Source organism: Giraffa tippelskirchi, chromosome 8, assembly GCF_054371585.1.
Source record: "Giraffa tippelskirchi isolate mGirTip1 chromosome 8, T2T-mGirTip1v1.2.pri, whole genome shotgun sequence".
Classification (NCBI taxonomy): Eukaryota; Metazoa; Chordata; class Mammalia; order Artiodactyla; family Giraffidae; genus Giraffa; species Giraffa tippelskirchi.
This window is the reverse complement of record NC_137282.1, coordinates 133,293,298-133,315,017: the sequence shown is the minus strand read 5'-3', so window position 1 is coordinate 133,315,017 and position 21,720 is coordinate 133,293,298. Positions and strand designations below refer to the sequence as shown.

Here is a 21,720-nt window from a genome sequence, read left to right as displayed (position 1 = left end):
TGTGCTCTAGAGCCCAGGAGCCACAACTATTGAAGCCCAAGAGCCCAGAGCCCATGCTCTCCAACAAGAGAAGCCACCACAATGAGAAGCCCATGCACCACAACTAGAGAGTAGTCCCCATTCACCACTAGAGAAAACCCACGCAGCAACGAAGACCCAGCATGGTAAAAAAAAAAAAAAAAAGAAAGAAAGAAAGAAAGAAAAGATTATTGCCAGTGTTTCAAAGTGGCAATAGTAACTTACATGCCCACCAACCCTATATGATAGTTCCCATGGCTCTATGCCCCTTAAATTTTAATTTTTAATTATTTTAAATTTTAATTCTTTTATAAATTTGTTTTGTATCTTTTCTCACTTCTCTGATAACTGTTTAGCACCTTTTCATATACTCTATGGTCATTTAGACAATAAAAAGGGCCAAAGAAACAGAGAAGACACAACTGTATCTTATGAAATTTGAAGCTCAAGTTGTATTATTTGTGTGTTAGCGAGCAGTTTACATTTCTAATAGTATGTCTCGCATTGACTAAAATCAACCCCACAGGCCAATATCTCTCACACTTCCACACTGCACGTTTGAGATTATATCTTAAAAAAGAAACAAAATCCTTTACAGCCACTTGAGTGGGGTTTAGGGACTTAAGAGTGGCAAAGGCATGAATTGAATCCACCATGTTTAACAGAATATCATGCTTTCTAATTACTATTATTACCAAAAAGTGGGGTCTAGCTGCTCCCCGCTCAAAAACCAATAAACAGGCCAAGCTGGTGGAACGGAAAGTTTGCTTTATTTCAGAGGCCAGCAACTGTGGGGGAAGGGCAGACGTCTGTCTAAAGGCAAACTCCCCCCCTCCCCTCCGACGACCCCCTCTCCCCTGACAAGCAGAGGGTAAGAGCTTTTATAGACAGGGAGAGGGGGCTACGTACACAAAGCACAGTCAGCTCTGACAGTCATCTTCAAATTGGTCGTCGGTGGTCTTAGCAGCAGCATCTTGGTTATTTTAGGTACAGTTAATCTTCAGTTCCAGGGTCCATTTGTTCCCATTTCTTGAAGCCAGTTCTTGGAATTGTAGCAGCTTATGTCATGGGTACAGCCTAGTTATCATGCAGTTAGCTTCTTCCACCTGCCTGGGTTTCTTTTCTTAATTAATTAATTAATTAATTAATTTTAATTGGAGGTTAATTACTTTACAATATTATGGTGGTTTTTAATATCTATAAGACAGCTCATCTATAAGCCATATAGATATGGTTCAGAGCATTATCTATAGCCCCTGAGGAGGAACTAAAGGTGCTTAACTATGCTTAATCAGTACACCATTATTATTTGGTTTTGTTTGACTGTTTTCCTTTGTTTCTGCATGTTCTCACTCCTCTGATTAAACTTACTCTTTGCCTAAAGTTTTTCCACAGACAAAAGGCAGGCAGAGGACATGGGGGCCAAGGACCGTAGAATCCTGCTCTGTCTCATTATTACTGATATGTAGGGTATCACACTATTGCCATTCCACTCACAGGGAGTGCCTAGGCTCAGTTCTCATCTAAAGACTGTCAACATTTTTGTTCCATCCTCTCAGCACACAGCTTTCCATAAGGCCCCAGGCAGAAGGTTGACAATAGTTTTGTTCAGCTTGCATGTAGGGGCAAGGGTGTCCTTGGCTTCAAGCTGAAAATCCATCCCAGGTCCCCCACCTCCTGGGAGGCACAAATCTCTGACTGCTACCCTTGCTTCCAGACTTATTTCAGAGCACATGGGCTCTGTGGCTTCAGCAAATCCACAGAGTGTTGATGTTTTAAAGCTTAGATCTCTTTACCCTTTTCAAGTTTTATCTATCATTGCTATTTGTCTGCTACAGGGTGTGTGTGTGTGTGTGTTTGTGTGTGTGTGTAAAAGCTATAATCTATTTTCACCTATCTAGTAAGAGTTTCTCTCTCTTTTTTTTTGGCCACGCCGTGCAACATGTGGATCTTAGTTTCCCAATCAGGGATCGAAACTGCGCCCCCTGAATTGGCAGTGCAGAGTCTTAACCACTGGACCATCAGGGAAGTCCTAATAAGAGTTTCTTGAATTGATGACAGACAGGAGTTGTGACAGGATGTTACCTAGATGCTCCCTGTTGTCTTTGGAATTTCAGCAAAGGTCTCAAAGGCAGAAAGCAACACAATAGATGCCAGGCAACCTCTTCTCCCATCCACTTCAAGGGGAGATGGGATGAGATTGTGAACCTGTCTGCCAGCATTGCTATTAATAATTACCCGCACTGAATCAATATAAGAGAATGAGAATTGTGTTGGGAAGTTCCCTGTGAGCTCTACATTTCCTCTCCCACCATTCTGGGGTGGGAGAGGGGGATTTTCCCCTTTGTCTAAAGCCAAGTGGGGGCTTGGTGGCTGGTGGCTCAGACCGTTAAGAATCTGCCCATAATGTGGGAGATCTGGGTTTGACCCCTGGATTGGGAAGATCCCTTGGAGAAGGGAATGGCTACCCACTCCAGTAATCTTGCCTGGAGAATTCCAAGGACAGAGGAGCCTAGTGGGCTATGGCCCATGGGGTCACAAAGAGTTGGACATGACTGAGCAACTAACACACACACACACACACACACACACACAGAGCCAAGTGAGATAGAGACCTCCACTAGCACCTCACAGAATGTTTGGCTTAGATCTCCTGGATTTAGAAAGTCCATAGGAACTCATGTCCTAACTCCCACCTGAGGAAGTCCATATGCAAAATGCTGGCTGACCAGCTTTCCTGGGGTGGTGAGTAAGGTGGATTGCATGGAGAGTGAGCTGCACTGCCCTTGCCTGTAGGGCAAAGATGCACAAGTTGTCCTGTGGGACAAGTATACCTAGAAGGAAACAACTTGGAGTCATTAAAAAGGTCCTTCCCTTGAGGGATGCCCTGAGAGGAAAGGAGCCTCAGGAGAGTATATTTTACGTAAGATGAACATGCAGAAGGCCATGAACTTTGGGGCAGGGAGAGAGGAGTCATAGGCAGTTAACCAGAGGAGAGGCATTGCCTAGGTCCCAGTAAGAGAGCTAAAAAAGGCCCACAACAGTGACACAAACAAGAGAGAAAGAGCCAACTTTCGTGAGTCCTCCAACTCCACAGGGAACCAACTTTCAAAGATAACAGCATCCTGCCCTGATTGGAAAAAGCTATGGCCCTTTCCCCTAACCTCTTCTCTCATACCAAACCCTGGGGGAGGGGTTCAGAAATAGCAGCTGGCCAGCAAGAGAGGAGGAGTAAACTCTGAGGAGTAAAGGCCAGGAATGTGGAAAAAACTTGGCACACCTTCCTTTATCACAGCAAGACTCACACCTGAAGCAGGCAGGAGCTAGAGGAGGGGCAAACCTTTAGCTTGAATGAAGTTGAGAGTTGAATTATGTTTAGGGCAGGAGTGAAGAGGAAACAAGGGAGTTTTCCAATTATATACCCTGGGGGCCAGCTCCCCTGATAAAAATAATTATTCAATATTAGAGAAGGATTGAAGAGGAAAAGTTGATACAGTATAACTATCCCTGATTTAGCATATATGGACTCCAATGAGCTATAAACACCTATTCACATTTTCTTCATATTTGCTTCAGTTCAGTTCAGTTCAGTCGCTCAGTCGTGTCCGACTCTTTGCGACCCCATAAACCGCAGCACGCCAGGCCTCCCTGTCCATCACCAATTCCCGGAGTCCACCCAAACCCATGTCCACTGAGGTGGTGATGCCATCCAACCATCTCATCCTCTGTTGTCCCCTTCTCCTCCCGCCTTCAATCTTTCCCAGCATCAGGGTCTTTTCAAATGAGTCAGCTCTTCGCATCAGGTGGCCAAAGTATTGGAGTTTCAGCTTCAGCATCAGTCCTTCCAATGAACACCCAGGACTGATCTCCTTTAGGATGGACTGGTTGGATCTCCTTGCACTCCAAGGGACTCTCAAGAGTCTTCTCCAACACCACAGTGCAAAAGCTTAGATCACACCAAAAGCAACGGGTAACTAAAATTCATACACAGAATATTAAAGACCAAGTGTACACGTCTGGCAGAGTTTTAATTGGTACTCTGCTCCACACAGTCACTCAGGACCCAGGCTGACAGGCTGTACCTTCTGGAGCACGTAGCTTCCTCAGTTCCACAGAAAGGAAAGAAAGAGCATTTTATAACTACTCTTTCCTGATTGCCCAGAGGTGATACAAGGTGCTTGCATTCACAGCTGTAGTGACTAGAAATAGTCACAAGACTCCCCTTTTTGAAATGGGGAAGTAAGCATTCTTTTTATGGTGCTAAGCATGAGAGGAGCCCCAGATATGGTGCCTGAGTGCTCACTCACCCAGTTGCATCCGACTCTTTGCAACCCAACGAACTGTAGAGCAAGAATATACTGGCGTAGGTTGCCATTTCCTCCTCCAGGGGATCCTCCCAACCCAGGGATCGAACTGGTGTTTCCAGCATCTCCTGCATTGGCAGGTTCTTTACCACTCACAGATGACTAACACCAATTTCCAGGACATTGTACACGGCAGCCTCACTTACAGAGGCTGTCACCCTTCTCTGATAGGACTTTTACCTCCTGAGCTAGTGTATCTAAATCTTTGATTGCAGGTCTCTGTTGCACATGTTATGAAATATGTTCTTAGTCTGCTCAGAAACCTTGTACATAACTCATATTTTCTGGTTAAGAGTCATCACTTTCTCAGATTACTTTACTTTCTTTTACTTCTTTTACTACCATCAATCCTGGTAGTTTTCTTTTCACAGATAAATCACATTAAAGAAAGCTCTTTACTGTCACATTACACAGTTAAAAGAAAAGATTGGATTGAGATGTGGATAACTGGCATTTGACAGCGTTCATTCATTAGCTGATAATTCATTCCCTCATGATGACTTCCTAGTATACATGGATAATCCCAACTCACGTTTCAAACGAAATTGGCTATCCATCTGTGAAAAATAATCTCAGATTTAATTTAATGGACTATGCAAGGATTCATATAAAAAATTCCATGTAAACTGAATATGAGAAACAAAATCATTAAAAGTGTTAACAAACATGGAAGAACATATTAGGAATCTTGACATGATGAAGGCCTCCTTAGGCCACAAAATCCAAACTCAGCAACTGGAAATTCAAATGCCTATAGGGAGCAAGCAAGTAATGTTAAGTGTAGAAAGATGGGTGTGAGAGAAATCAATTAGTAAAATTTATTTTAATTTTACTGAGCTATGAGGTAAGCAAATGCCATTACACAAATATGTGAAATTGGATAGGCTCTAAATTTAATATGAAAAATATAAACTAGAAAATGGGAATCTTAGGGAATGCCCTGGCAGTCCAGTGGTTAGGGCTTAGCGTTTTCACTAAAAGGACAGGGTTCAATCCCTGGTCAGGAAGCTAAGATCCCACAAGCCCCACAGCTCTATCAAAAAAAAAAGAAAGAAAGAAAGCAAAGAAAAAGAAGAAGAAAGAAAGAAAAGAAAATGGAAATCTCTTATGAGTAATTTTTTCTTTGTCTTGTCTCTTCTTGCAAACAGAAACCTGATTTTCATACCAATTTCAGGCTTTGTGTTTCTAGTTGATAGAGGAAAACTTTCAAGCCATTAGTACTTTATTTTGAAGAGTTCAATTTAGCGTCAACATTTTTTTCATGTTTTGACCATTGTGTTTCTTCTTTTTTTATTTTTTAAACTTTTGTACTTAGTATGCAGGACCCTGAGTTTCTGTACTTAGTATACAAGGACTGCCACTGCACTCAAGTGTCCAGGAAAATTCTGGTCGCAGCCTGGAGGCTTCCAAATCGCTTGCAAAAACTCTCCAGGCCTCCTAGCTGTCACGATGTGGACCCCTAGCGGTGAGCGACGTTCTGGTTGAGACAGCAACAGTTTTACTCGGATGCCTGCTTTGGGTTTGATTCTCGCTCCCGAATCGCTCCCATTCTGCACTTCCTCATCCTCAATTTCAACTTCTGAAAAAGAGGCAAACTAGAAAGTAAATTGTTGGCCGTAGTGTGGCTTCTATGGGAGCCGGGATTTCGTCGGTCGCTCTTGCCGAGGTGCGTAGTCTCCCACATAAAGCCTTGCAGGTTTTTTATATTCCCATCACTTATAACCATTTCTTGTCCCCACATAAATTAACCGGGTTGCGGGCAGGGGAAAGGCAAAGAGGCTCCCGGCCCTCGAAGCCACCAGGGTCCCCAGGACTCGAGCACCCCCGGAAGAGTCAACTCCGCTCCCGCTAATCCTTTCCCTTCCGCTCGGCCCACCCCGGGTAGAGCCCTCGGGGTCACGTGTTCGCCGGAGGAGGGGAAGTGGGCGGCTCAGCGGCCGCCATCTTGCCGCTTTGGAGGCGGAGCGTGAGGAGCGCAGGTCGCGCGCTTCTCCTCCCCTCCCCTTGCCCAGCCTCGCACCGCCCTCCGTGCTCCTCCCCACTTCTGGCTCCCTTGGCCGCTCCCTGAGTGGAGGAACCGGGAGCCCCGGAGGGCGGGGGGGTGTGTCGGGCCCGTGCTCGCGCCCTCCAACCGCCAGCCGCGGCCGCGGGGGCGCGCTCGACCGGGCCCCAGCGGCGGCGCGGGGCTGAGGGGAGGGGGCTGCTCCGGCTGCGGGGGCGGCGCACTGCGGCCGTGGCGGCCGGGGTTGGGGTTGCAGCTGCAGCGGCAGGCTGGGGGCCCGCGTCCGGGGCGCCCCCAGGTCGGCGCTGCCGCCGTGGCCGCGGCTGCCAGAGCCATGTACCGCAGCGGCGCCCGCTCCTCCGTCTCTTCACACCGGCCTAAAGAGAGCGGTGGGGGCGACCCGCGCACCAGCCGCAGCTCCGGCTCCTCCTCAGGCCCGGCTCGCCGCACCTCACCGCCGTCCTCCTGCTCCTCCTCGTCGCGGACGCCGGCTCGCCGGCCCCGCTCTCCCTCAGGGCACCGCGGCCGCCGGGCCTCTCCGTCCCCTCCGCGGGGTCGCCGCGGCTCCCCGTCTCCGCCCCGCGGCCGCCGGGCCTCGCCGTCCCCGCCGCGGGGTCGTCGCGGCTCCCCGTCCCCGCCGCGGGCGCGTCGCGGCACCCCGTCGCCGCCTCGGGGCAGACGACTTTTCCCGCCGGGCTCGGCCGGCTTCCGAGGGAGCAGCCGAGGGGAGTCCCGCGCCGACTTCGCCAGGGACGGCCGCGGAGACCATCCAGGCGACAGTGGCAGCCGGGTAATCCCACCCCTCCACCCGGACTCGGTCTATACTCCAGCCCCCTCGCCCGGAATTCCCGCTTTCAGAAACGCTCGCCGCCCGGACGACCTGAGGCCTCCAGGCCGGGGTCCCCACATGGAAGGCCCTTCACCTCCATGGCCCCCATCAGCGACCCCCGAACCTGGAGGTTCCCGGTCAGTCCCGGGAACTTCACTTGCCCGATAACGGATTCGGGACGCGCCCGGGCGCCGGCTCGGGACGCCGTGCTGCGTTTCCTGGGAATAGGCTGCTTCTCTCCCTCTGTGTGAGGTGTGAAAAAGTTTGCCGGGCGAGGGGAAGCTCCTCCACGCTGTGTGCCTGGTACTTTTTCAGTAGTTGGTGTCCTTAGAGTTGGGTGGGTTTGTGTGTGTCCCTCTAGAACTGAGCTGCGCCCTGGATCTTGAAAAGGGTGAAATGTCTTTGTGGCGATTTAGGGTGGCTTAAACAGTTCCCAGGGTAGACACCGAGAGAATGTAAACTGTTAGTTCTCTGTGTTGGAGCTGCTGCTCCGAAATCGAAGTGTGGGTATCGTTGTAATAGCTGCCGCCACTTAACCTAGTTATGTGGCAGGAATGATGCTCAGCCCTTCACTTTACACGTTCTCTGTGAACATTCACAACCTTGAGGGGTGGGGAGGGTTCCTCCTTATCTAACAGCTGGAGAACTCTCAGAGGTTTAAGAAACTTAATCAAGGCAATGCCGGTAAGAAGTGGTGGAGTGTGATTAAATTCCTGGTTCCCAATACCTTAAATTTAGCTGTTATGTTTCCCTGCTGAAGGGACAGAGCATGAGGTTAAGAAGGTTAGTTTAGAGGTAATATTGACTTTTCACGCATCTTTCCATTAGTAGACCCTCTGGGCAGGATCTGGTGTTTTGGTATTTGTTTTTGTTATTAGTTAACCAGTCCTTTTAAAAAAAGTGACAAAGTTTCTCTTTTATTTAGTGGCTCTCTAACAGTATCTGGGTACTTCGGTCATGGGTGAATTGGCTTATTAAGATTTTAAGATTTTCATAGCTGAGTATGATAGTCTGAATGTTAATCACTACAGAGAAAGTAAGGAAAACAAAAAACGACAAGTTTCCGTAACTTCCCCTTTCTTCTCCAATGCACAACCTATTTGCTCCAGTCTTTTGTCTCAGTAAATGACATCACCCGTTGCTCAGCCAGAAACAGTGATCATCTCCCTTCTCCCACACAGTAAGGATAACTTCATCTATCTAAACTATCAGCTCTACCTCCAAAGTACATCCTCCAAACTCTTGTCCTCCTGCCATCATTCTTATCTAAACATTATTATCTCTTACTCAGTTTATTGCATTAGGCTCCATTACACTCCACTTTTGTTACCCTCCAGTTTTTTCTATACCTAGAAATCAAAATGATTTTTAAAGACCTCCATTTTATGTATTTGAGAAATATTTATTGAACGCTTACCATGCTGTTCTGGGCACTGGGAATATAATAATGAACAAGCCAGTCAAAAACCCTGCCCTAGTAGAGCTTATATTCTGACAGGAGGAGTTGGATAATAAGAGAAGTAAAATGTCCTGGCATGTTAAATATGATTAAGTGCTAAGAGAAAAAACAGGAGTTACAATTTTTGGTAAGGTAGCCAGAGAAGGCCTTCTGGGGAGGTGATTTCTTAATAAAGACCTGAAGAAGATGAGGATGTGAACAGAGTGAGCATCTAGAGGGAGTATGTAGTTATGTCACTCCCCTGATTGAACCCCTTCTGTGGCTTGTTAAACTAAGAATAAAAATCCAGATTGCCTAACTGTGGCTTCTGCCTGTTTGTGTAACTTCGCTGCAGTCACGCTGGCCACCTTTCTGTTCCCTGAAACATGCTAAGCTCATTACAGAGCATGCTCTTTTTGCCTGAAACATCTTCCATCTATTCTTTGCAAGACTGACATCTCATCATTCAGGCTTCGGATTAAATGGTATCACCTCAGAAAGCCTTCTCTAACCATCTTATCTGAAGTAGCTCCTTTTCCCCAGTCTTTCATGTTATCATGTTTTAATGACTTTATAACACTTCACAGTGCTATCAGAAATACTTTTTTTTTTTAACCTGTATTTGGCTTGTCTACTTTACTGGAAATGTAAAGATTCTGGTAGCAGACTTAATTTACTCCTCTGGCCCCATACCTGGTGCCAGGAAATTAAAGAATTTGGGAGGATTGGAAGTATGGACTTTCATCTAAGAAAATGATAATTAAAAAAAAAATATATATATATATATGTTTATTTATTTGGCTGCACAAGGTCTTAGTTGGAGCATGGGAACACTTTAATTGTGGCATGTGGGATCTAGTTCCCCAACCAGAAATGGAACCCAGGCCACTACACCACCAGTGAAGTTGTTGATAATTTTTTTAAAGTCCTTTATTTTTGGAGTAGTATCTTACCATAATCTCTCATCCTGTAGGACCATAGCTTTAGGAAGGAGAACAATTTTGAGTGTAGGAATGTCTTGACCCTATTGACTGTTACTATCTTTTACTTTTGTAGAGACGCTCTCCTGGTCTGCGATCTGACTCTTCTTTGGAACAGAGCTTACGGATCACTGTTGGCAATGACCACTTCTGTGTTGGCATACCAGAGCGGAGGCGGCTTAGTGATCGACTGGGGTCACCACTGGAAAATCTGGAGGATGCAGACAGGTAGGCTTCATCTGAGGCAGGGCACACCATACGAGTACTTGAAGGTAGTAATGTTGCTATTTTCTGAATGATGTATTTGAAAGGGTGGTGCCAGCACTGAAGTTTATGCCCTATGTCCAGTACAAAGTATAACATTGGAAAGAGTGGGGTAGACTCTTTTGCTGAAACAATTATGTAGAAAAAAAGACTTTAAAAGATCTAAGACTTCCCTAGTGGTCCAGTGGTTAAGACTCTGTGCTTCCACTGTAGGAGGCATGGGTTCTATCCCTGGCCAGGGAACTACAATCCTGAGTGCAGCATGGCATGGCCAAAAAAAAAAGGTCATCCTGGCCCCAACTGGAAAGGGGGAAGTTGAGGGAATATAAACAGTCGCCCAAATTAAAAACAGTTGTTATAATACAGATTCTAAAATAGTGGAACTAGGGGGTCCCTTCTGCAAAGGAAAGTTCTGGACAAAATAGGATAGCTAGGAAATCTGCTTATTTTTGCCTGCACTGGGTCTTCATTGCTGCAATCGAGCTTTCTGTAGTTGCGTTGAGTGGGGACTACTCTCGAGTTGCAACCCATGGGCTTCTCACTGCAGTGGCTTCTCTTGTTGCACAGCACAGGCTCTAGAGCTTGGTCTCAGTAGTTGGGGTACACTGGCTTAGTTGCCCCACAGCACATGGAATCTCCTAGACCAGGGATCAAACCTGTGTCCCCTGCATTAACTGACAGATTCTTAACCTCTGGACCACCAGGGACGTCCTTAGAAATCGTCTTTTAAATGGTGTTATTTTTCAGCTTGTCCAGCCTGAAATATATAGAGATTCAGAAAAGATTTGGATAAATTCATGTTTATTGTATACACACACACACATATAGGCACTAATAGAAAGTTAGAGATCTTTAAAAATGTTTAATTTCAGTTATTACTTTATAACCACTGAGGGCTAAGGAAGGGCAAATATACTCCACAGGGTGTTAAATATAGATCTCAGATACTAGAAACTTAGGTATGTATGGGAAGTAAATAATCGCATTACGTGTTTTTCACCTCACAAAAGTAAAAGAGTTAGAGTGGGAGTGCAGGGAAAGCACTCTTTCTGAGAACTGAGAACCATGTCTGTTAATGGTCCCTGCCAAGTATATTGGGAGTTTTCACAAATGTTTAGCAGTAGCAGTAAATCAATATAATGTTCTTTTAAACTGTGACTCTTCTTGAAGTAGTGCACAGAATATAGGCAGGCAGGCGGGGGACAGCTGGGCAGGAAGTATGAGGACCAGTGCTGCCCTTTGGTAATATTTACTCCAAAGCTTCAGTGGCTATTCAATGCAGTGAAGCAAGGCAGGACAGTCATATAACACTGAAGCTTCTGAAGACAGAGCTTCAAGGTATGTGACTATATCACTTAATTGAGGCAACAGCCCATGCCCTTCTGGCTGCTTCTATTTTGGGAGATGATTGAGTAGGCAGTCTGAGTAGGTGGTACATGTTGTGATTCTCTTCCTTCCTTAGGAGCTCAGGTTTTGAGGTGACTTTAGCATTTCCTCTTGCTAGTTCTAGGGTGTCAGCTCCCCTTTCCATAAACTTTGTTATGCATGTGTGCTTTAGGTAAACAATTGTCTGTTTATAAGTTATAAAAATTAAAAATTTCCTCTCAGTGTATTTGAGGTAGTAATTTTTTTTCTTGAATCCTATTTCAGAGAGAGAAATTTATTTTAGAGAAAGTGAGATTAAGGTTCTAAAAGGAGGTTCCAGGCCATTCTTTAGACTTTTTTGCCCTTAGCACTCTTGCTCAATCTGCTTTGTGTGGATAATTACTGTCTGCTAAAACCAGGCTATAGGAACGTTGGGATTCACAAAGTGTCTTCCTGACTGTGAGTCCAGTCTTCAGCTAATGAAACAGGCCATTTCCATCGTTTGTATGTAAGTGTGTGTTTATTTTTTCCTGAGACCCTGTATTCTTTCTCTTCCCATATTCGACCTGTTAAATTTTATACCAGGTTTGGGTTACAGCCAGATTGCCAGGGTTGCAGTCTCCTCACCGCGGCAGTTCTCTGTGCAGGACTATAACTTACTCTAAAAAGGAAATGTGAGTAGGTTGTGTGAAGACTCTGAGCTTCTGAATAAGTGTAGACATTAGGTTGATTTCCCTTGTTTATCAGAGTATTCTGCACATTATACGTTCCATTCGTGGTATTCTCATCTCCTAACTCCTCCTTGCCCTGATGTAGGGAGTAGGATTTTTTCCCTGTTACTTGCCTTAGGGAAAAGACAGAAGCACAACAGCTTTCTTCAGGCATTTTGAGGAATCAGCATAGGAAAATAATGGGAAGTTTGAGCTCTGGAGAACCTTTTTTTTCTTATATACATTTTTTAGCAGCTTTTTAATTTAGCCACAATTCCTATACCATGCAATTCATCCATTTAGAGGGTACAGTTCAGTGATTTTTAGTATATTCATAGAGTTGTACATATACCACTGTGATCAATTTTAGAATTTTTCTTTTTGCCTTATCCTTAGCTACTAGTCTCACCTACCTACCCCCCAGCCTATCACTAACCTTCTTCTGTATTTATTCTGGCCATTTCATATAAATAGTATCATACAATGTGTGGTCTTTTGTGACTGGCTTCTTTCACGTAGCATAATGTTTTCAAGATTCATTCATGTTTTTACATATAACAGTGCTTCATTTTTTTTATTGATGATAATAATTTCATTGTATGTATTTTGTTTATCTGTTCACCAGTGTTGAGTGGATGGATAGCATTTTAGTTGTTTCTACTTTTTGGCTGTTATGAATAATGATGCTATGAATATTGGTGTACAAATTTATGTGGACATATGTGTTTTTTTTAAACTTGCTTAAGGGAATTTGTAAACACAGGAAAAGTAGAATAATTCAGTGAGCCTCTATGTACCATCACCTACATCATTCAGTCAATTTTAAGAAAAGAGTTAACGTGACCAAAGCTTGCAGAGAAAGTTTGTCACTGGACTATTCTGAGCTGCAGGAGATGGGGCCCTTTTTAGGACTCACTTTTATTGCAGCCAGTTCTCTATCATCCTTTGGGAAAACTAGGGAAGGAGGACATAAGCTTCTAACAGGCAACCTGATTTCTGCCTGTATTTACCCATTAGCGCCATTCTTTGAGGCGCCATTCTTTGAGGTATCATTCTTTGATACCCATTCTTTTAACTGTTTCTATTCCTTCTTTTATTGGTTTTTGCCTCCTTTTGCAGGAGATTGGAGGTTTGGATTGAGTCTTTCTGAGGGCCATTTCATTATTTCTAGCTTCTCGATATTTAATGTTGGATTAGATTTGAGACTAGTATGTCTCTTGTTGGAGAAAGCTGAATGTAGGAGCAATGGATGAACTTGCCTACTACCCATGGAGCCTGTAATTTTCCCTACTCTAATGTGATCAGAGACTGTATATAGATGGTGTTTTGGCAGTGGAGTGACTCAACTCATGGACATTCCTCTCTGAAAAAAGATATGTTCATGGCTGGCAGATCTGCAGAGTAAAATATTTTACTCTAGTTATGTTTGATTTCAGAGATTATCTTTGGTCATTCTCATTCTTTCCTATTATTTCATAGTACATTGAGACCTCAAAATTCCCCAAATTCTTGGGGAGGAGGTGAGTAACAGGAACCTCGATTCCCATAGATAACATTCTTATAGAAGAGGTGATAAAATTTATCTTTTATAGACTTTAATAAAGTTACTTATAGCTGTAACCCCAGTCTAAAACTGAACAAGGGTTGTGCTAATGAGTGAGAAAAAGCAGCTCTTTGATGTTCTACTAACTTTAGTCCCAGAAATAGGAAAACAACTATTGTAAAAAAACAAGTCATTTCTCGAAACTTACGAAAAAGCAGAAGTAGCCACTAGAAACTGTAGAAGACAGTAATAATTACCATCCTGTGGATAGTAATTCACTTTGAAATAGTGACATGTAAGTTTTTCTAAGTTGTATGCTTAAAGTGTTTTGTTCTTGTTTAGTTGCTCAGTTGTGTCCAACTCTTTGTGACCCCATGGACTGCAGCCTGTCAGTCTCCTCTGCTATGGGATTTCCCAGATAGAAATACTGGAGAGGGTTGCTATTTCCTTCTCTGGGGGAGCTTCCCAACCTAGGGATCCAACCCACATCTCCTGCATTGCAGGTGGATTCTCTACCACTGAGACACCAGAAAAGCTTAAAGTGCTGGGGGATCTTTGTTTCTGTGATTTAAATAAGAAACTTTTAGGGGGCAGTAGAAACTCCCTGGGGCTTATCCAGTGGCTCAGCAGTAAAGAATACACCTGCCAATGCAGTAGATGCAGGTTTGATCCCTGGGTCAGGCGGATCCCCCAGGGAAGGAAAAAGCAACCCACCCCAGTATTCTTGCCTGGAGAGTTCCATGGACAGAGGAGTCTGACAGGGCTACAGTCCATGGAGTCTCAAAGAATCGGACAGAACTTAGCAACTAAACAGCAAAAACAGAAGCTCTGTGACCATAATGCCCCAGAAGAATAGGATACTGTGTGTGGTGTAGAGATCTGAGCTGAAAAGACAGATGTTCCATCCCGTATTTTTACCTTTATGACTTAAAAGTCTAAGACCTTTTTATTTCTATAATAAATATATCTCACTGTAATAGAAATATGTAGTGAGATAACCATCACATACGTTTTTCCTGGGTCCAAAATTAATGTTTATGGATATTCAGGCAAGGCAGAAAAGGGTATAACAAAACAGACTGTGAGGGAGTTTTATGGTTTTTAATATATGACCCAGTGAAACAAAACAATTGCAGAACCTTCTAAAACTTACAAGAAAATCATGCCAATTGGATAGATCAGTGGTTAAAAAAAAATTTTCCCACGGTGAAACTCTTTTTCTCCAACTGAAATATTCTACAGAATTTGACAATATAAACAGGTGAAGTTGGCCTGCTCTAACTCAAATTATGTTTTTACAATATTTGTTTTACACCTTAAAAAAATTTTTTTGGCTGCACCCAGCATGCAGGGTGGTACCTGAGACTGCATTTCTAAAAAAAGTTCGTGGAAAATACTGATGTTGCTTATTCAGACCACAGTTTTAGTAGCAAAGAGCTAGTGTGAAGTTGTGTGACCCAGGACTCTTTGTAGTCTGGTAGTGGTATTTTCATATCTCCAAGACCCTTGCATGAGATTCTGCATCCCCAAAGTCTGATCAAAGAAAGAATTCTGGCCAGATAGATGAGCAATCTCTTCCACTGGTTAGAGGCTGCAGCTGCTTATGCTCTGGGAAAAGGGAGAAGAAATGTTGCACGTATATATGTAGATTTGTTCTGACTTCATGATTACTGTCTTTTGTTCTAAGCATTCTACAGCCTCCTTGCCAGATGTCAGTCTCTTAGTCTTGTCTGGTCTTGCTCTTTCCAAGTCCATTATATTCAGTGATGCTTGTCTTTTTCCTCAGGGATGACCTGACTGATGATTCTGTCTTCACCCGAAGCTCCCAATGCTCTCGAGGTCTTGAACGATATATTTCCCGGGAGGAGGCACCTCTCAGTCCCTTCTTGGGACAACTTGATGAGGACTACCGAGCAAGAGAAACTTTCCTGCATCGATCTGATTATAGTCCTCATATCAGTTCTCATGATGAGCTGTTGCGGGGAACAGAACGGAATAGAGACAAACTCAAAGGCTCCTACTCTATACGACCTGAGGAAAGTAGCCGGGAGGCCAAACGGCCCCGATATGATGACACAGAGAAGATGCACAACATGGGAAGTGATCACCCAAGTTTTACATCAGGAACTCGCAACTATCGACAGCGTAGACGGAGCCCAAGCCCTAGGTTTTTAGACCCTGAGTTTCGAGAGCTGGACCTCGCCAGGCGAAAACGAGAGGAAGAGGAGGAACGAAGTAGGAGCTTGAGTCAGGAGCTGGTGGGAGTTGATAGTGGCGGCGCTAGTTGTCCCATCCCTGGATTGTCAGGTGTTCTAACAGCATCGGAGCCAGGATATTCTTTACATCGGCCTGAGGAAGTATCTGTGATGCCCAAGAAGTCAATTCTGAAAAAGCGGATTGAGGTGGACATGGAGCCTTCCTTGCAGGTCTATGCTGTGTTTCTTCTAGGGTGTCTTGCTCGTCTCTCTCAATATTTTAAAGCCTAGTTACTTTCCCGGGGGCTGTGTCCCTAAGGTATCTTTGGAATATATGTTGGTGCAACATTGTTATGCTTATGAGCTATACCTTTCGGTACTCTCAAAGGAAATTGTAGGCCTCATAATGCAATAACAGTGGGTTTCTATTGTCGTGTATTAGGCTTCCTAAGGGGCTTCCCTGGTGGCTCAGACCAAGGAAGAATCTGCCTGCAATGCAGGAGACCTGAGTTTAATCCCTGGGTCAGGAAGATCCCCTGGAGAAGGGAATGCAAACTGCACTCCAGTATTCTTGCCTGGAGAATCCCATGGACAGAGGAGCCTGGCGGGCTGCAGTCCATAGGGTTGCAAAGAGTCAGACATGACTGAGTGACTTAGCGCACAGGCTTTCTAGACAGACATTTTGGACAGTATCTATAATTTTTTTTTCTCCTCTAAGTTGGATAGTCCTGTAGGATCTTTGAATATGGGTTTCTTGGAAATGAAGCTTGAAAAGCAAAGGGAGGAGCTGATTGAATTTTCCTCATCTCTCTTTAAAGAGAAGAAAAAATGTATGAGTGGTAGGACACTAGACCAGAAATCAGATATTCTGGATCTGTCTCTATCACCACTTGCTATGCGATTTTTAGACAAGTCACCTAACCATTCTGGACCTTGATATTTTTTCCTCACTTACGGAAAGATGGTCAGACATGAGCACTTGTTTTTACTTGTTCTCTTAGGAGCTAAATGTTTCTGAAGTGCCTGAGGGCACTTAGGGAAGTAAGAGAAGGCTGATCAGTTAGGGATTGGAGTTTCCTGACTGTACTTAAGTCAAAGTAGCTCTGCTTGTATGTTTTTTTCTTTTGAAGATTCATAAAAAAAGAAAGCAAGTAAGCTAGGGCAACTCTAAGGTCCTTTTCAATTCAAATTCCTTGTTAAAGACTACAACAAATGGGTAAAAGTTAAGATCCAATCTGCCTTCTTTTCTACTTCCCTTTGCTACAGCAGAACCATCTGGAGAAACGGGAAACCGTATCTTGAACCTGGCTAAGGAACTCCCTTTCATCCACATGTATCTTTGCCCTGTTAATTCAAGAACAACAAAGTATTTATTTTAATCTCAGTTACTAGTTTTCTGAGATTCTCTGTAGAGGCTAATTTAGTTACATTTATCTTTGCAGCTTGAGAGTTTTCCTAGCAGTACCAGCTCCAGCCAGGATCACCCTCTTTACTCTGGATCTCTTCCACTAAGTGGTGCTATTGCTGCTTTTGCCTCAGAGGTTGAAAACAACAAAGGAACTATAGTAGAGACTACCCTGAAGGAATCTCAGGGCAACCTCTACCAATGGGGCCCCCTCCCTGGGATACCCAAAGACAACAGTCCCCTCAGAGAGAAGTTTGGAAGTTTTCTGTGCCACAAGGAAAAATTGGATATGAAGGCTGAGGGACCAGAGCGACACACAGACTTCTTGCTTCCTCATGAGAGAGCTAGCCAGGATGGCAGTGGTTTCTCCTGCATTCTGAGCATGTTAGCAGATTCTACCAGTACGCAGGAAAAAAGGCGACTTAGCTTCCCTGACATTGAGGATGAGGAGAAATTTCTCTATGGGGATGAAGAAGAGGATTTAAAAGCAGAATCTCCACCAAAGCCCGTTGGAAGCTCTGAAAGTGAAGTTATGAGGCAGAAGGCAAGCTCCCTACCCTCTTCAGCTCCAGCTGTAAAGCTAGAATCAATAGAAGAGACCAATCCAGAATATGCCAAGATTCATGACTTGCTCAAGACCATAGGGCTGGATATTGGGGTAGCCGAGATTAGTAAACTGGCTGCACGCACACAGGAAAGACTTCATGGCAAAAAGCCGTCTTGTTCCTCTGCTGACCGGCACTTTTCTGCAGACCGCTGTTCCTCAGTTGACCGCCGTTTCTCAGCTGATCGGCGCTCTGCAGATCCTCACAGACTGGAGAGCGGGGACATGCACCATAGCAATACCCACTCTCCAGAAGTGTCCCGTCCACACCAAGTCTCCCCTGTGGATCCTTACTTGCTCACAAAAAACAGCCCCCCGTTCCTAAAGTCGGACCATCCAGTGGGTCATATTGCAGGACCTGAGGTCGTTGGCAGTGGGTTTCAGTCATCTGTTGCAGTTAGGTGCATGTTGCCATCAGCCCCATCTGCCCCAGTCAGACTTCCACACCCTGCTTCTTTATCTCAGTTTCATGTGCCAAGGGCCTCTCAGTTTGCTGCAGCTCGGATACCTCCAAACTACCAGGGACCTGCCATCCCCCCTGCTTCCTTTGATGCCTATAGGCACTACATGGCATATGCAGCCTCAAGGTGGCCCATGTACCCTGCCTCCCAACCTTCAAATCACCCTCTACCAGACTCACACAGGACAATGCCAGTTAGCAAACAAGCTACCCGTAGCCGTCCCAACCTCCGTGTGATCCCCACTGTGACTCCTGATGAGCCCAAGCATGAGGAGTCAGTGCTGGGCTCAATTCCTACTGCCCAAGTGCCTGTGCATGTGTCCATCCCATCACTCATAAGATATAATCCGGAGAAGATTTCTGATGAGAAGAACCGTGCTTCCCAGAAACAGAAGGTGAGTGTTAGCTTTGGGCCTCCTGCGCCTGCATCTTCTATTTTAACATAAATTTGTATTTGTCTTTTAGAGGGAGCTAAAAATTTGCAAGGTCCAAGGCAATCTTCAGAGACTGCTGCTATTACCATAATTTTTTCTTTGATTGTTTTCTCATTTGGCCTAAAGTCTGGCCCTAGGTCCCACTGCGATTGCTAGACTTCTTTTTCCTAAGTTTGTTTCTCTGTCTCAATTACCAGCCTTAGGACACTATGGGTAGGAGCTGGGAGCCTTGAAGTCTTCAGTATGACTCATCAGAGAGTGAGGAACCAAAATTGGGTTCCTTTCCTGATTTCCATAGAAATCAAGAAATCTGTGTTTTATCCCAGTGAGTTTTGGATCTTTTTTTTCCTGTAGTGATTATGGGGTTTAAAAACTATTGACTAGTTGTTGCTTGGTAACTAAACCAAGAAATAAGCTTTGTTTGTTCTGGTTTAACTTCGAGTCCAGGAATAATAATATATTTTATGACACTTTTTTAAAGTAGTTTTTATACTGTCAAGGTTCATTGGGTTCCTTGACTATAGAAAGCAAGCAGTGGCTGGGGTAAAGATATAATAATTTTAGATGTTTTAAAGCAGTAGGTAAAAATTATGTAGAGATGAGGAATACAGAATAGAATTTTGAATAGAAAAATTAATATATACTGTTGATTTTAAAGGTACTTGATAGCTAACAACTCACTTTGTTAAACACAGTGACCTAAGGGCCATAAAATTGTAATATGTGTAAATTTGGTTTGCTAATAAAATAATTAAGACCTGAGGAGAAAAATAGAAAAGGTGAAATTGGAAGGCTAATCTGTTTTTTTTCCAGTTTAAAAGAAATTTAGCTACTCCTTGAGAAGACCAAAAACACCTCTTAATTTTCCATTGCACTTGGGTACCCTGAACTTCAGTGTTTTGTGTTTTCTTTTTGTTTTTTTGTTTTGAAGTCTCTTGGGAAAGAGGAGAAGAACTTCCATACGACAAAACCTAAGACTGCAGAGACACTCTCTGAAGACTAGTGCTTTTCCTTTCCTTTATCTTTAAGAACCTAGTTCTAAAGTCAGGGCTGACAGTACACAGGGTTTTCACTTGAGTTCCTTATGGACAAGCCATATTTGTTTTTCCCATTAGGTGATAGTAGTATAGTTGAAAGATCAGAGGCTGTAGGATATATATACCTGGATTTTAAATCATCTTACTATATGATCTTTGGAATTTTACTTAGTCTTTCGCAACCTCAGTTTTCTTACTGTGAAACAGATAATATCATGATTAAATAAGGTGATACATATAATGCAACTAACACAGTGCTTCATCCACAACACATATTTGTTCCCTTCTTGATGGTTCCTTTTGGACTCAGAACTACTATCTAATAGTGTAGTGCTTCTACAAAAATAGTAGTTTCCAATCAATAAAGTTCTGGAAAGGATAATTCTATTCTGGGACTTGGATTGGAATGAAATATCATCTTCATTATAAAGTCGGAGCCTCTGTGTGCAGGTGCTTGGATTCTTGCGTTCAGATATTATCTAGTATGAGGGTTTCTGGAAAAGAACAATAGAAAAGGGGGGATGTTGTAAACTAAAGGGTCTGTTACCATCTTTTATTTTGCAGGTTATTGAAGAGAGGGAAAAGCTGAAAAGTGATCGTGAAGCTCGCCAGAAAAAGATGTACTATCTTAGAACTGAGTTGGAGCGGCTTCATAAACAGCAAGGTATCAGACACTCCTTTGCGTGGCTGCCCTTTTTGTTGTAACTTTAGTAAGAGATCCAAATGAAGAGCTTTGGGGACTCTCAAACAGGTTTATTGACATTGAAGCTTCACTTTCAAAAAAAATTTTGATATAATTAGACTTATAGAAAAGTTGCATTAGTAGTGTAAAGAATTCTCAGGTGTTTTCCATGGTTATTAGCATTTTACTATATTTGCTGTATTTGTTTTTCTCTCTCAATTGTGTGTGTGTGTGTGTGAGTATAATTTTTCCTGAACTATTTAAGAGTAAGTTGTAAATATGATACTCCTTTACTCCTAAACACTTAAATGTGTATCTTCTTCTTCTTTTCTTAAATATTTAAAAAATTTTTGGCTGCACTATGCAGCATGTGGGGTCTTAGTTTCCCAACCAAGGATTGGGGTCTTAGTTTCCCAATCAAGGATTGGGGTCTTAGTTCCCCAACCGTGTCCTCTGCAGTGAAAGTGGGGAGTTCTAACTTCTGGACCACCAGGAAGGTCCCAAGTGTGTGTCTTCTGACTTTAAGAGTTCACTTGTATAACCATAGTACACTTACCAAATTAGAAAATTAACAGTAATATACTAGTCTACCAATCTTATTCATATTTCATCAGATGTTCCAATGATGTCCTGAAGCAAAAGAAAATTAAAGATTATGCATTGCATTCAGTTGTCATGTTCTTTTAGTCTCCTTTAATCTGTAACAGTTCCCAAATCTTAAGAGATCACATGTTTTGTAGAATGTCCTCTAATTTTGATTTGTCTGATGTTTCCTTATGATTAAATTCATGTTGTGCATTTTTAGCACAGGAACATCACAGAAATGATGCTAAGTTCGTATCAGGTGTTGATTTGTCCCATACTGGTGATGTCAGCTTTGGTCATTTGGTTAAGATGGTGTCTGCCAAGTTTCTCCACTGTAAGGTTACTATTTTACCCTTTTCAATTAATAAGTATCTTATAGGGGGGATACTTTGAGACTGTGTAAATACTCAGTTGCTGCTCAGACTTTGGCCCACTAGTTTTAGTATTCATTGATGATTTCTTGTCCAAATCAGTTATTGATTGTTAAATAATAATTTTCTAATTTCATCATTCCATTTACCTTAATTCCATTTACCTTTCTACTATAAGGAGGAGCTTTCTACCCACCCCTCCTCCCCCATTTATCCATTTATATAATATTTTACTATTATTATTTATCTTCATGCTCAAATTGCCCCAAATTTGGGTGTTGAGAGCCCCTTTAAGTTGGCTCCTGTGTCCTTTTTTTAAAAGTTATTTTTAATTGGGGGATAATTGCTTTACAATGTTGTATTGGTTTCTGCCATACATCAACACAAATCAGCCATAGGTTTATAAATGTCTTGTGTCCTTTTGATGTATCCCT

General features: G+C 43.4%; 1 protein-coding gene across 2 annotated transcripts in view; it reads left to right on the top strand.

Moving 5' to 3' along the window:
• Nucleotides 1-5,835: 5,835 nt before the first annotated feature.
• Nucleotides 5,836-21,720, top strand: part of ZNF318 (zinc finger protein 318) — a 28,040-nt gene continuing 12,155 nt past the window's right edge. Inside the window, exons 1-5 of one of the 2 annotated variants that reach the window (XM_081518812.1) lie at nucleotides 5,836-6,048; nucleotides 9,708-9,859; nucleotides 15,300-15,939; nucleotides 17,151-18,572; nucleotides 20,213-20,312. In XM_081518812.1, coding sequence (XP_081374938.1) covers nucleotides 6,013-6,048; nucleotides 9,708-9,859; nucleotides 15,300-15,939; nucleotides 17,151-18,572; nucleotides 20,213-20,312 — 2,350 coding nt within the window. In that variant the 5' untranslated portion in view covers nucleotides 5,836-6,012. Of the gene's footprint in view, nucleotides 6,049-6,522; nucleotides 7,175-9,707; nucleotides 9,860-15,299; nucleotides 15,940-17,150; nucleotides 18,573-20,212; nucleotides 20,313-21,720 lie in introns of those variants that run through there. The other variant, XM_081518811.1, reaches the window with a different exon arrangement.